The following is a 15539-nucleotide window of genomic DNA, read 5'->3' as shown; positions in this document are numbered from 1 at the left end:
GCCGGCCGGGCCATGGGACAGCGGGCGGCGGGCGCGCTGCTGCTGGTGCTGCTGCTGCACGGGCGGCTGCTCGCGGTGAGTGTGCGGGGCTGGCAGGGGGCGCGGAGGGGGCGCCCCGGGCCCCGCTCGCTGAGCCAGCCAAACTTGGCTGGGACTCTGGGTGGGGACTGGGGGCGCCCGCCAGGGACCCTGGGCCGGCACAGGCCGGCGCCATCCTCCGCCTTGGGGCTGTCCCAAGAGGCGCCCAGGGAACCCTGAGTGGGGCCGGGGGCGGGGCCGCCCCGCGTGAGAGCCCGTGGGTCGCCCGGCCACGTTGCTGAGTCTCCAGTCGCGCTAGGCATGGCCCGGCCTGCCATTCCTGGGGACCAGGCGGAGAAACTTCGAGCAGGGCGGGAACTTGGCCGGGCAAGGGCACCCCTTTCTGTGCCAACTTGGAAAGGGGGCACTCACTGGTGATGGGGAGCCTATCAATCCTCGCTGGAACTTTACCAGGCCGTCCGGCCCTTTGGGGAGCTAGTAACCAGGCAGGCACAAGTAAAAAGCGTTCCGGACACAACTGAGGTTTGTGTGGAACACCCACGGGCCCTGGAGTCCTACAGCCCGGAGCTTGAAGCCATCCCTGCTCCTCACTGAGTAGCTATGTGACCTCGGGCAAGCCCAAAGGGAACTCAAAATGCAGAATCTCAAAGTGTATAGCTGGAAGCTGGTTGGCAGGACTGCATGGAAGGCGCGTGGAAGTGCCTGGTACTGGACCTAGGTCTGTTTCCTAGCTATCCTCTTCCGGGGTCCTCAGGTGCAGGGGGAGCCTGCTGCTACAGCCCACTTCCCTGCTTTGAGCTTGGATGGGGCCATGCAGAGAAAAAGAATGCTTGACCAGGAGAGGCTCTGAGGACCTGAGTGAACTCAAGAAGGGTGGGGCAGGGTCAGTGGGCAGGCAGCTGGTGGCAGATGTGGGTGGGGGCACATCTGAGGAGCTGGTCCTGCCCTGGTGAACCACAGAGCCGCCCCCACCCTCTTTGAGGTGGTCCTAGGCGGTCTCTGTCCCTGCCCGCCGCCCCCCACCCCTTCTCAGAGCCAAGAGAGGAACTTTTCTCTAAGCCAGTGTTTACCCAGTGACTGAATCCCTATCCTCGCCTGGCCGGCTCTGTCTCACCTCTGCCCTCTTGAGTCACTCCTTAACCCCCAGCCCAGACCTGACCCCTCAGCTCTCTTGCCCCGCCCACCTGGAACCTCTCCGCCCCAACTCCCCATTTGCACAGGTTCCTTAATCCTCTCTCCAGCCTCTCACCCCAGCAGGTCCAGCAGGGCCCATCCAGCAGGGCCCATCCAGTTGCTTCCCAGTCTTGACCCAAACTTGACCCACATTTTTCCAAAAGTAGGCACCAACCTAGCACATGGGATGTCTTCCTTTTCTGAAACTCCCCCAGCCCTGCCCTCTGCTGAGGGGCTTCTGGATGCTGGGTCCTACCTTGGCCGGAGTGTGCAGGAGGGTGGAGTTATTGGCCGAGTGCAGGAGGAATTTCCACGGAAATTCCAGATTGCAGCCAATCATCTCGCTCGCTTGTTCATTCAACATATCTTCATTGAGCAGCATTCCATGACAGTCAGTGGGAGTCCAGGGGTTCATTCATTTGGCAGATATTGCTAAGCACCTACTGTGTACACACTGCATCTGGCACTGTGCTAGAGGCTGGGGTTTCTGGGTGAGCAAGAACAGGCCCTGTCTTCGCTTTCCCAGAACTGAGATGGGTAAATAGGCAGTTCCAATCCTGTGGGATTATAGAGTGTCCTCAGCAACCGCACCGAGGTCTTCACGGTCCCACCCCATGCTGATGATGGAGAGCTGGAAAGAGTTTGGACCCAAGAAGTCTGAATCCCAGCTCTGTCCTTTCTGAGCCTGTGATCTGGGCCTGTTTCTTCTTCCTGAGCCTCAGTTTCCACATCTGTAAAATGGGGTAAGAAGTTTATTGTACGTTTTCAGTGACGTCAGGTTCCTAGCCCAGTGCTCCAGCAAGCCTTGGGCTCCTCCGCACCCACTGCCCTTTATCTTTTCTGCCCTTTGGTTCACATCCTCAAGCCATAGAGGACACAAGAGGAAGGTAAGGTGGTCCTTAGGGAGCTCAAGACCTCAATAGGGGCAGGAGACAGAGGAAGCAGTGGTCTGTGATTAAGTGTGGGAGTAATTTCAGTTCAGAGGAGGTGGTGAGGCTTGCTGGGGGTGGGGGCCAGGACTGGGTGACTCAGTGCCTGCCTTGGCCTGCTGATCCCTTTTCTTCCTGCTGGGGCCTTAGCCCTTCCTTTCTTGGGGCCAGCCGGGCCAGGAGACAGGAATCTTGAGGGGGCTGCCATGATTACGGTGTTTTTCAGGGCTGAGGAGGGAAGTCACTGAGATACCTGTTTCCTGCCTCGCCTGGGTTTCCTCACTAGGGAGGCTGTGGACGGACGGGAAATGGAGGAGCTGGAGGAGCCTCCCCTTCCCTCAGGGGCAGCGCTACTTCAGCCCTCCCCTGGACATAAGTGGCTGCCCGACCCACCCCCTGCCCCCCAGCCCCCAGCCCCTCTTGCTCTAGACCTGCTTGGGGGAGGGGGTGTGTGCTTGTGAGTGTGTGCCTTGGGGACTTTGGAGGGAGGGCTACAGGCCATAGAGGGAGGTGGAGGCTGGAAGGGGCAGAGATGGACCCCCCCCATACACTAGGCCCAGCTCCCTATGTCTGGGGAGTAGTGGCCCCCACCTGGCTTGGCCCAGGCCTGTTCTTAGGCTGAGCGCAGGCATGTTGGGATCTGTGGATCTGAGGCACAGTTGGGGAGAGGGGTGGAAGGAAGGTGGCAGAAGGTGCCTGGGTTCAGGGCTTGGGGTGGTAGGAAGGGAGGTCTTGGGGTGTCAGGCCAGATGATGACAAAATAATATGGACAGTTCACATTTATTGAGTGCCCACTGTTTGCCAGGCACAGAGTTTCTCAACAAATTCTCACATGGCATTTCCCCTGCTCAGCTCCTCCCTGCATTCCCCTTGTTGCTCACAATCCGACTCAAGCCCCTGACCTAATAGAGCCCACAAGGCCCTTTGGGACCCAGCCTCCCCCGCTCCCTCTCCAATCTCTCCTCTTGCCAACTTTCCCTTTGCTTACTCACTCCAGCTACACTGGTCTTTGTTTCTTGACTATGCCAAACACACTTCCACCCCAGGGCCTTTGCATCTGCTGTTGCTTCTACCTAGAATGTTTGTCCCTCAAATATCTACGTGACCCTCTGCCTCCCTTCTTTTATGTCCCTGACTACTCTGTCCAACATTCTCTGTCCCCTTAGACTGCTTTATTTATTTTTTTTCTTGTTGTTATCTGGTATTTGTTTACTTATTTATCTTTCTCCTCCCGCGCACCCCCCCCCCACCAATTTAAGCTCCATGAGAGCAGGACCGTGTGTGTGTGTGTGTGTGTGTGTGTGTGTGTGTGTGTTCGCTGCTGCTGTCTCTTTAACGTCTGGCAGGTAGTAGTCAATAGATCTGTTGAATGCATTAAGCCATAGCTCCTGGTGTGGTCCCCATTCTCTAAGCAGAGGACACTGAGGCATGAGAGGTTTCATAACTTGCCCAGTGGCTCACATACACACATCCTCGGAGGTCCTGTGAGCCAGGCTTTGAAGGCAGACAAAGCTCTCCTCGCCACTCTGCCTAGTGCCCCACTTGCTTGTAGCTGGCGCTGACGTTGATAAAACTGTTGTCCGTGATGTTGATAAAAGTAAGAACTCAGGTCTGAGGTTGTACAGAGGCTGCCTCAGACAAGGGGTATCTAGGTCTGGCTTCGGGGACCGGGGCACTCGAGATGGGCATGCCTTGTCCATGGGGCCTCCTGGGATGCCTGTCCTGGCGGGAGCCTAGAAAGGCCTAACTCCAGGGTGGCCATTTGTAGGATCACCTGTTTATTTGTAGGTTTGTTAGTTAATTTCCTCATCAAATATTCCCTGAGATCCTATAAATGGCTGAGTTAATCCCAGGGCCTTCAGGCCGAAGGGGGCCAGGCCGGGCCCTATCCTGTGTGGGAAGTGAGGGGGAAGAAAGGCTAGCTGCTGTGCGTGGAGCCCTCACTGGGTTCCCCTGGTTGTCCCCTGGGGGCTCAAGGTTTAGGGTGAGTCTGCAGAGGCTTCAAGGCTGCTTGGCCTTGTGGGGACACTCTCAGGAGGGGGAGTGGGCGGGGCCGCCCAAGATGTGGAGAGATACAGAGCCGTGATTCAGAGGCCACTTGGAGGCCAGACATGTAGGTTCTGGACCCTCTACCACTTGGGACCTATAGGGAGGGCTCTCAGCTCTGGCTCAGGGCCCCCTGCCCAGTCCATCCCAGCTGTGAGGGGTCAGGCTGGAGAACGAATGGGTGAACTTGACTCCATCCCCCAGCAGCTTCCCCAGGATATGGCGAGCACAGTGCCCCCTGCTCTCAGGGCCCACCCTGGCCTTGCCCCGCTCTCCCTTCTTCCAGGAAGAGGGAGGTTGGGCTGAGGATCCTAGCCCTGCTGGAATGTTGCCCCAACCCAGGCGTTGGCCTCTTTGGCCCTGCTGCCCCCTCCTGCTCCCAGGGCCCAGCCAGGGCCTGCTGGCCGCCCCAGCGCCCAGAGCTGGCTGACTGAAGCCTAGAAGAATGTGTGGAACTCGCTTCGTGGGGAGCCGCCAGCCTCACTGCTGGCATTGGGTTGGGTCCGTGTCAATAGTGGCCTCGAGAGGGGAGTGGCTTGTGGCTGCCGGGGGTGGCTGGGCTAGGGGCACCATCACGAAAGCCCGAAAGCCCTGGGAACAAGGCAGCTCTTTGAGGCCTGGGAATGTGGGGCCTTCAAGTGTCAGCCGCCCTTAGAACGCACCCTCCCCTGTTTTCCCCACGCCCGCCTGTGCCAGGGTCGCAGGGACGTTAGAGCATCCCTGAGATGTCCTTAGGACAGCTTCTAGCTACCTACCAGAGCCCTTTCCCTGAGGCACGGAGGAGGGCACCCTGTTTCTCTGTTGCTCTGGATTTTAGGCGGGGGCATCTGGTGCAGAAAGGCCTACGGTGTGTGGCGAATGAATGAATGGACCAATGATGGACGTGATTAAATATTCCACAAACTAAAGTCCCCTACAGGTGCGTGTTAGGCGTAAAATTCATTCAGCAAGTATTTACTGAGTATCTTCTAAGTGCCTGACCTTGTTTAGGAGCTGAGGTCACAGCAGGGAACAAAAAGTCCAGTTCCCTCCCCTCACATTGCTTGCATTGTAGCTACTGCGGGAAGACGGGAGGTCAGATGGCGATAAGTGCTCGCAAGGGAAGATAAAGCAGGGAAGAGGGCGGAGAGAGTGATGAGGTGGGATGGGGCGGGGCGGCCAGGAAAAGCCTCTGAGAAGATGATGCTTGAACAGAAGCATCTGAAGGAAGTGACAGTACAAGCCCTACAGATGCCTGGGGACAGGGCATTCCAGGCAGAGGGCACAGCTAGTGCAAAGGCCCGGGGGTGTCCAGCATATCTGCGGAAAACAAGGAGGCCCGTGTGTTTGGAGCAGGGTGAGAACCTGGTCCATGTGCTGAGGGGGGACCTGGTCCATGTGCTGAGCGTTGGGGGAACCTGGTCCATGTGCTGAGCGTTGGCCATGAGAAGACCTTTGGATTTGCTTCTGAGTGAGAAGAGAAGTCACTCTGGGTGCTGTGCAGAGAAGAGGACGTGGAGGGTCAAGGGCAAAAGCAAGCAAGCCGTGATCCAGGCCAGAGACAAGGGGAACTCATACCAGGGCGATGGAAGTGGGAAGAAGCAGTTGATTCCTGAAGATATTTTGGAAGCTAGGGCTGACGGAACTTGCGGATGGATCGATCGGGCATGGGGTGGGACAGAAAGAGGAATCAGGGAAGGCTCCACAGTCTGCAGTATGAGCATCTGGAAGGATGGAGCAGACACTGATTAAGATGGGAAAACTCCAGGAGGTCTTGGAGGGGAAGGCCTAGGGATGGGGGCAGCATTGGACTGACTCAGAGCTACGGCAGTAAGCACCCCCCCTCCCACCCCCTGACCCTCAGCCCAAGCTGGGGCCTCTACACGGGCCTGTGGAGTGGGTGCAGGGGGGTCTTGCCAAAGGTGCACCTAAGGAACCACAGGCACTGGCCCCTTAGGAGCCCACAGCCTGAGCTCACGCTTAGGTATTTCTGTGTTTATTTAGAAGGTCCTGTCTTCCCCCCAGTCTAGCAGGGAAGCTCCATGAGGACACAGACTCAGAATTTGTTCATTGCAGTTTACCTGGTGCTAGGCAACAGGAGGTGAACATTTATAGAGTGAATCCATTAATGGGCTTGGGAGAAGCCAGCAGGCCTAGAAGGCCCGGGCTCCTTGCTGAGGATTGAGAAGGGGCTGCTTTGGCCCCTGGGCACAGGGGAGCTGTCCTTCCCAGCCGCTGCTCTCTGCAGAGACCTGGAGAATGTGGCAGAAGCTGGGGCACCCACACTGCTGTCTTCGCCTTGTCTGTTTCCTCACTGGACTCGGAGCCCCTTTCCCCGGGCACCGTGATCGAGGGAAAGTGTGAGCTCAAAGGGCCCTGCCTTCAAGTCTTAGCTCAGCCCCAAATGGCTATGTGACCTTGGGCAAGTTGCTTTGTCTCTCTGAGCCTCAAGTCAGAAAAAGGGATCGTGAAGCCTGCTTGCTGGGTAGGCATGAGACCCTGCTCAGTGTGTGCAGTGTCATAGGTGTTTGACAAATGGTGGCTGTCCTGTGAGTAACCGTTCCTCCTGAGGGCAAGGCCAGAGTGGTATTTGACTAAGGGTTCCGAGGGCCCAGCACGACACACCCTCTCCTGATCAAAACTGCTGCCAGCTACTGACCCAGGACCCGTGCGCGGGGCTTGTGGAATGAATGACCGAGCAGGCGAAGGCCGTTGCTTCTCTCCTCTCTCGCGGTCCAAGAGCCCTGGATGTAATCGCGTCTGATCCGTCACTGCCCCCCTCCCCCCACTGCGGCCACAGCTGCAGGACAGAGTCCACCCTTCTACCCTGATTGCTCCTTCCTGGTGGGGGAGCAGGAGGGGGGCACACCCCAGGGTGTGGCCTGGGAAAGGCTTGAGCCTGTGGACGCATTGTCCCCTTCCCAGATGTGTGCAGTCGGTGGGCTCGGAGCAACACGAGGAGTGGCCAAGTAACTCCCATGGGTGCAGAAAGGATGTTCGTGCAGCTTAACGGGAATGGTGAGGGGGGCTTCCTGGGACCCCATCCCAGCCCGTCCTCCTTCAGGCCCACACTGGAGGAGATAAGACCTTGCCCAGGGAGGTCCCGAGGGAGCCTGTAGCAGGTCACTTGCCAGGGCTGGCGGGGCTGCACAGCCCTTACTCTGACCCCTGTGGGCTCGCAGAGAAGCAGCAGGACAAAGGGAAAAAGACACAGGAGTGCGTGGTGACCCGTCCCTCCACCCTGTGCCTTGGGCGTGGGCTGCTAGGTAGAGACCTGCCCCTTCCCCACAAGGGTGTGTTGTGACCAGGTGTTTCATTTTTTCGCATCTGGCATCTTTCCCCATCTTTCCCCCAGTCCCAGTCTGTGGGCAGGGGGAGGCAGCCTGGGGCTTGGCAGGGGGAGGACTTCAGAGGTGGCCTTGGGTGACCTCACAGATGGTCTCCTGGCATGGGGCTGGGAATTCCCAGCTGCCTCTGGTCCCTTCCCAGCCCACCTCCGGGTCCCTGACCCCACCTCTCCCTTCCCCACCTCCCCCTGCTCACCCCCCAAGCAGCCAGCTCTGGCCCCCACCTTCTGCTGCTTCTGGCCTCCCCTCCTCACACCAGCTGACTCATCCCCTCTCCTTGTTTGGCGGTTCCAGTTTTCAAATAGTTGGGAACTGGGATCATGCCTCTTCTTGGATGCCTCGCCGGGCTGGAGGGATTGAAATTCTGGCTTCATAAATCCTGGCCCCAGTGGCCTCTGTCACTTCACAGGCTCTTCCCCTTCTCCTGCTGTTTGCCTTCCTGTGACCCTTGGTCCAGAAGAACAGAGACCTCGGAGTTTCCTGATGGCAAACCAGTGTCTTCTCTGCCCTGGGACCTCCGGGGTCTCCTCCCCAGTGACCTCAGTCACCTAGATCACGAGCCAGTGCCCAGTGAGCACGCACATCTTCTCTCAATTAAAAACCGCCACCTTACCTTGCGCCCAGCCCCACCCGGGGCTCTCTCCCAGCAGGCACTATTGCATAGAATCCTCCCAGAAATCTCCAGGTTGGCATTATTATCTCCATTTTGCAGAGGGGGAAACTGAGGCACAGGAGGGGCATGGCTGGCCCAATTCATCCATCACATATGCGGTACAGGTGGGAGTGGGGCCTGGGTTGTCTGCCTCCAAAGTTGTCATCCCTCCCTCTGGGGGTCCAGGCCGTTGGGTGGAGAGAGAGGGCAGTCAGGGAGGGCTGGCATAGTCAGGACAGGCTGCACGGAGGAGGCGGACTGGGCTGGCCTTGGCAGGGGGTACAGCAGACTGCATATCTGCCATGTGGGCTTATCTCGTTCCTACTTCGCAGGCTTGGGTGCCTTTTGCCCCTTGGCCTCCATCCCAACTTAGTGATAACATTCCCCCGGGAGATGGATTTGGCTTTCCCTGGGATTGAGACCCCTGGGAGCCTGGATCCTTCTCAGTCAGGTCCCAAGCTCCTTGTGGGACCTGTGGGTTTTGCCATTTGGAGTCAGTGAATTTTTGCCAAATGGGGCCTGCTTGGAGCCAGTTGCATGCCCACCTCCATCCCGGGAACCTGGGTGAAATACAAGGCACAGAACCACATGGCCCAGCTGGGAGGCGTCATCTACATATAAGTCCCAAATTGTGTCGTTTGAGCATCCCTGTGCAGTGGGAGAGTCAGGAATTTTTCCACCCATTCATTCATTCATTCATTCATTGCCTGAGGACCTACTGTGTGCTAGACATCACACTAGGTGTTCTATCTGCTTTGTCACCTCTCCCGCGTAGTTAGGATCATACCTCCATTTCCCATGAGAAGCAGCTCAGTGGGGAGCCGTGACTTGCCCAAGATCACACAGCCAGGTGCAGAGGAAGGTGGAAGCTGAATCCACATCTGTCGGTCCTCGGGGAGAAATGAGAGGCAGGGTCCCTCCTCTCCAGGATCTCAGGGTCTTGCAGAAGCAGGACCCATGAACCAGAAGCACCCAGTACGCCTCCAAGTGCAGACAGGAGCAGATTGTCAGGGAAGGAAAAGCTGGACGTGGCACGAGGTACCTGGAAGACTTTGTGGGGGCAGCGGGGCCTAAAGAGCATAGAGGATTTGGCTGGTGGAGGAGGAAGGCATCCAGGGCAGGGGGCCAGAAGTCATCTGTCCCCATTGTCCCTAGATTCACATTGTTGTCCAGTGTGTGGGCAGGAAGGCCCAGGCCTGCTGCTGGAGTCGTTAACACGAGGAAAAGAATGAGAGGAAGCCACCAAGATAGCTGAGGTGACATCCATCCTGGTCCCCCACCCTCTACCTGGCCAGACCAGGAGGCAGGAGGTCAAGGCTCTGGGCTGCCACTTAGTTGCTAGCCAACGACTGACCCTCTTTCCTGGGCCTTGATTTTTCTACCCACAAAATGGACTCCTGTCTTTCTCTTTGGCTCCCTGCCAACCCAGACGAACGGGAAGGTTGAGTTCTTGGAGAAAACTGCTGGTTCCCCTCAGGGAATGGTGGTACGCCATTCTTTGGAGCCTACCACGTGACCAGTCCCACGTCTTCTTTCACTGATGCTACCAGCCCCCAGGTGCCAGGCCCCGAACGAGGGACCCAGATGGACGACATGGCTGCCTGCTCCCTTACACCTAACCTCTCCTCCCCTGCGCACCTGGGAGCCCTCCCGCTGCCGTCTGCCCACATGGGTCTCCCTCTGTGCCCCTCGGGGACCTGCGGTTGAGCTGACAGCTGGGGTGCTGTCAGTGTTTAGGGTCACGAGATTCCAATACTCCTCCTGGCCCTGTCTGTGTGATCCAGGACAAGTCGTCTGACTTCTCTGAGCTTCATTTCCCCCAGATGCAGCCCTAGGCCAGGCCCTGTGTTAGGTGTAAACCATCAGGGGTGGATGGAGCTTTCCAGTCTGATAGGGAGGCCAGCTGGGCGGCAGACTAGTCCATACAAGGTGTGGGGGCAGGGGGCCAGGTGTGTAAGAGCAGGTTTTCAGGGAGATAATCTGGAGTCTTTGTGACTTCGTCTAAGGCCCCATTTGTTAGTAGTTACTTCATAGTATTCCCCTTGTGGGAGGAGGGGACCTGGGGACATGGCCCCCCTGGGCTAGGGCAGGAGAGAAGACCCACAGGGCTGGAGAAGAGAGCAGGCTGGTTTTGTTGGGAGTCTCAGATGAGCTCATGGGTGTGGAAAATCACCGGGGCTATTTATGCTGAGCCTGATTATTTTAATTTAGGAGAAATGGAAGCTGCGCACGGAGTTCGGGTGTAGGGCTCTGTGACGTTGAGTTGAGGGTGGGCCCGAAGCTCCTGTTTTCCACCTTCACCCTCCTTCTTCTCTCCCCAATCCTCTGGGGGAGGGGAAGGGAGGCAGACACCAGCTCTGGCCTGGATTTGATTTCGGGAAGTGGAGGAAAGGGTTAAGTCAGCCTGGATTTCCACCTCCTGGGTGGGGGGAGGTGGGGAGCAGGGAAGGGATGGCTGGGGCAGGAATGTGTGATAAGATCAAAGCTTTCAGCCTGCCGGGCCTCACCTTGGTTTCACCTGAGCAACTGAAGGGAATTCTCTCCGTGGAGGAGGAGGATGGAGAACTCCTGGGGGAGGGGGTTGCAGGTCCCACCCTCCTCCCTTGGGTACTCCAAAAGAAGTCCCACCCCCCTTGTTCCAGAAGGCTCAGCTCTTGCCCTGACAGGTGCTGGAAGCCCCAGGGACCACCTTTACTTGGTATATCCAGATTGGGGGGGGGGTGTGCCCTCCCTACTATCCCCACCCCTACGGCTCTGTCACCCTTGGAGTTTCTGGCCAGGACTCGGGGGGCTCTTTCAGTGACCTCTTAGCCCCCCATCCGTTATTTCTGCTCCATTTAACTCGGCAGGTTATACTTTGGGATAGTGTCATGGGTAGGAGGCACAGCCCTGAGTCTAGTCTTAGTTCCATCACTTACTGCTCTGGGATGCTGGGCTAATGGCTTAACCTCTCTGAACCTCATCTGTCAGCTGGGAATGGCGACACTTTCTTGGTGGGATTTTGGGGAAGATTAGAGATCATAGACCTCTCCTACAACCAGAAGAGGCAGTTGACAAGTAACAGGAACGATTATTTTGTGATTTCTTTTTCTCCCTTTGAAGATTGCCTCCGGTACTGGGTCCTAGGTAAACTTGGAGGCTCCATTTTGTTCTGTCCCCTCCTTCCCCGCCCTTTGAGAAGGTCCCAAGCCCCAGGGTCCATCCGTCTGTCCAGCACGCGTCACTTAGAGGTCTTTGCAGTGTTGAGAGGGGAGCACGGCAGGACAGGTTGTGAGGGAAGAGGGGCCTTGGGCTCTCGTAAATGCCCCCAAGACACCGCCCTGGCCAACTGCCCTGGTAAATACCAGGTTAAGCTGTCCGGCCAGCCTGAGTAAGCCAGGTGGTCTAAGCCACCCCCCGAGTACCAGGCCCCTCAGCACCCCAGCCGCCGCCAGGGCTCCTGCCTCAGCTCTCTGCCTTGGCCCTGCTACAGTTAATGATTATTCTGAGCAGCAGGGGACAGGGAGGCCCGCCCTCGCAGCTCCTTAACCACTGGTTGCACCCAAGGTATGTTAGCAAGCGGCTTGGGTGTTCCCCGCTTTAATGTGGCAGCCCAGCTCTGAGGCACATGGGCAGGGAGGGGGGGAGCAGGGAGTAGGGTCTTGGAGTCATAGATTGACAGGCCAGCCTGTGCTCCTGGGGCCCTGGAGACAGACTTAGGGCCCACAGGATCTCGGTGAAATGTGAGCTAGACATAACAGGCCCCTGTGGTTTGGTGCCAGCCATGTGAGCAGACCCTACAAACATACACCAGGTGAGCAAGGCCCCCTACCCCCCACCACAGAAGAACCCCTGTGCTCCTCCTCACCCAGGCTCAGACCCTGCCGGGGAGTCCCAGCAGGAAGGGGGTGTGAAGGTTAGGGCTTTGGGGCAGCTGGGCTTGGCTTCTCACCCCCACTCTGGCACTTCAGGCTGTGTGACCCTGGGCAAGTCACTTTACCTCTCTGAGCACCCATTTCCTCATCTGAAACAAGAGAATCCTAATCCCTAGTTTGCAGGTGTCAGCAGGCCGAGGTGTGGAGAGTATGTAGCTCATAGTGAGTACCCGGGAAATGGAAGAAATTATTACTGTTAGAGCTTTTGTTATTAGGAGAAAGTGAAAGTTGAATCCCAGTCTTGGGTAAAACCAGGGCGGCGGTGGCCCGTGGGTGTTGGGCCCATGGCTGGGGGATTTGGGAGGAGGCGGGCCACGGGGAGATCCCAGGAACATGTTTGAAGAGAGCATGTATGAGAAGGCTGGCGGGCTGGCTGGAGAGAACAGGGCTTTGGCAGGCTCTCTGGGTCTCCCCCAGAACCCCTCAGTGGCCCCCCCCCAGCTTCCCCCTGCCCGGGGCTGGGTCCTGAGGTTGGTACAGGCTAAGTGGGGGAGGAGGGAGAATTATGTATTTTGATAACATTAGGGCATATTCTCCCCACTGGCAGCTGCTATTTTGAGAGCCCCGGAGAGCAGGGGCTATGGTTAAATTAGGTAATGTTGCTCCAGAAGGAATGTGTGAAGCCGTGGGGCCGAGGCCGCAGTGAGAGAGGACAGTGGGTTCACTCCATATAAAATTAACTGCAACTTGGAGAAGAGCTGCTCGGGTCACTTTATAAGGTGACGGAAGGGGGAGGCCGCTGGGGGAGTGGAGGTGATGGGCCAGGGCCTCGTTTGGGGGAGCCTGGGCCCCTGCCCGGAGGCCTGGCTGGCCCAGCAGGGGCTGGCCATGTGGCGGAGGGGCAGGACCGCTGTGTCCTCAGCTCTGTGCCTCTGGCTGCTGCTCCAGGCGGGTGGGGCCTGGGGATGGCGTGATGCATGGGGAGGATGGAGCCGCAGACTTGGCCTCGAATCCTGCTTCTGCCTCCTGCTAGCCTTCTGTGCTTGGGCAAGTCATTCAACCTCAATGAACCTCAGTATTATCAGTGGTGAAAATGGTGCCAACCCCCTGGAGATGTTTCTTTCTTTTTTTTTTTTTAAGATTTTATTTATTTATTTGACAGAGAGAGAGACAGCCAGCGAGAGAGGGAACACAAGCAGGGGGAGTGGGAGAGGAAGAAGCAGGCTCATAGCAGAGGAGCCTGATGTGGGGCTCGATCCCAGAACGCTGGGATCACGCCCTGAGCCGAAGGCAGACGCTTAACGACTGAGCCACCCAGGCGCCCCTGGAGATGTTTCTTAAGGATTAAATCTCTAGAAGAAAAAGCAGAGCTAACTTTTACTATAACCTATGCCAGGTGGTTTTCTGACTCCAAGGATGGTCCATGCACTAGCCGCTGGGGCCTCACCCAAACCCACTGAGTCAGCGTGGGTGTGCTAGCAGGATTCCCAAGAGATCTTCTAGGAGATTCCCGTGCAGAGCGAAGCTGGTCTCATTTGATCTTGAAAACCTCCCCTGTGATGTGGGAATTACTGTCATGTGTAGTGAAAACGGAGGCGTGGAGAGATGGCCAGCATAGAAGCTCCATCCATGTTCGTTCTCTTTCCCAAGTCTGCCCCTTCCTCCCCTCTTTTGGACTGGGCTAGGGCTGGGGAGAGGGATGGCTAGACTGAGAAAGTCAAGAGTATCTCCTGCATTTGAGATTTAATCACTCTCTTATCTCCATGCACCACTGGGGTCAGCACAGCTAGGCAGAGGTCATTCCAAAGTCATTCCGTACTTCCCGTCCTTGTAGAAAGATAGGGGCAGGAAAGGGGTTCTAGCCGTGTGCCCTGGAGAACAGAGAGTGGCCGCGGTCCGACAGCTCGGGGGAGCACAGCAGGGGCCGCCCAGGGTTCATTTGAGACTGAGTTCATCTAACAGCAGATATTTACAGGTTCAGTACTATGGGCCCAGCCCTGGGGAAGTATCCTCAATTTCCCCCAATTCTGTAGACTCTTTATTATCCAGAAATAAAAACGTTACGACTGTTTATTTACCACTTACCACACGCCACACACTTGCATTGTCTTTCTTATCTATTAAACGCCACTGCCTGTTTCTTCCTCTTCTATAAAATGGGGCTCGTGATAATAATACCTATCTCATGGGGCTGTCATGAAGGTAGTATCTGTCACGTGCCGGGCACACAGTGTGCGTGAAAGACCTAGAATAAGTACAAATCATCTCCCAACAAAGCGGTGCGATTTCTGCCTTCCATTTTACAGATGTGTAAGTTGAGGTCCAGAGTAAGAAGGGGACTTGCCTGTTGGGATCACAGGAGATGAGAGCAGAGCCATAAGAAATGGAGTCCCCAGACTCCTAAGCCGCTGTTATAAGTCAGCTCACTTTGGTACGTGTTTATTTATTAGCCGCTAGTTGCTGCTCAGCATTGGGGTGTATCTGAAGGTTAAAATATATGCAAAAGGTGAGAAAACCCGTCCTGGTGTTTGTCCCCAAGGAGCTTTAGTTCCCGCAGGAGAGTCGAGACATTTACTCAAGTGGCTGTAATTAAGACCAAATCTCTCGTCCTATAAAAGGTAGAAATTAAGTTCTCTGGATGTGTGGGGGAGAAAGATGTCTTTGCGGGGGGGGGGGGATCCTGGAAGACTTCAGAGCGGAGGTGGTCATTTAGCTAGGCCTTGAAGGACGGATGAGTAGATTAGATTGGGAGGCACAGGACTAGCATTCTAGAAGGAAGGAACAACCTTCATGAAGGCCTGGGGGCAGGAAGTGTGCCCTGTAAGAGGGAGTGGCATTCAGGGGCCAGGGGCCGCGTGAGGTCTGTGGTGATAAGGCTGGGAAGGCCAAGTCCAGCTTTCTTGTCATTGAAGATTTCCAGTTTTCTCGAACACTGGCTCCTCAACCGGCCGGAATTTTTCCATCATCGTTTTGCCTTTTCTTCATGTCAAGAAATCAAAGACTTTTACAAATGGCCTGTCTGAGCTCCTGGTCCATGTGTGATAACGGGCATAGCTGACAGAATTCGGGCCAAAAGCAAGAGACGTGATGTCCTGATTAACTGGGCAGCCTTATTGCCCACACATGTACAGTTTCCGGGAGTCTTTTCCAGCATTGACAATAACCCTGGGTGGGGAGCACGGTGAAAGGGCCAGGCCTGGGTTCTGATTTCCCCTCTGTGGCTTACCAGCTGTGTGGCCTTGGGCAAGCCTCAGTTTCCTTCTTTGTAGGGTGGAGACATCTCTACCTCTAGGCTTGCTTTGAAGGATCGGTGACGGTATAATCTGCACTGTCCACCATGATGGCTCTAGACACATGTGACTATTTAATAAGTTAAAGATTTAATTAAATAAAATAAAATTGAAAGTTTTGGATAAAAAATTTAGTTTCTCCATTGCCTCAGCCACATCTCACGTGCTCAGTAGCCACAGGTGGCTAGTAGCTACCTTACTGGACCGGGTAAACAGACCATTTCCATCAC

General features: G+C 56.3%; 1 protein-coding gene across 1 annotated transcript in view; it reads left to right on the top strand.

Annotated features, from left to right (window-relative positions):
- The window catches only part of HSPG2 (heparan sulfate proteoglycan 2), a 99648-nt gene continuing 84109 nt past the window's right edge, over positions 1 to 15539 (top strand). Inside the window, 1 exon segment of the mRNA XM_040645922.1 lies at positions 1 to 75. Coding sequence (XP_040501856.1) covers positions 13 to 75 — 63 coding nt within the window. The 5' untranslated portion in view covers positions 1 to 12.

The sequence above is a fragment of the Ursus maritimus genome, unplaced genomic scaffold (genome assembly GCF_017311325.1).
Source record: "Ursus maritimus isolate PB19 unplaced genomic scaffold, ASM1731132v1 scaffold_32, whole genome shotgun sequence".
In the NCBI taxonomy this organism is placed as follows: Eukaryota; Metazoa; Chordata; class Mammalia; order Carnivora; family Ursidae; genus Ursus; species Ursus maritimus.
The sequence above is the reverse complement of the archived record's forward strand: the minus strand, read 5'-3'. Positions and strand labels throughout refer to the sequence as shown.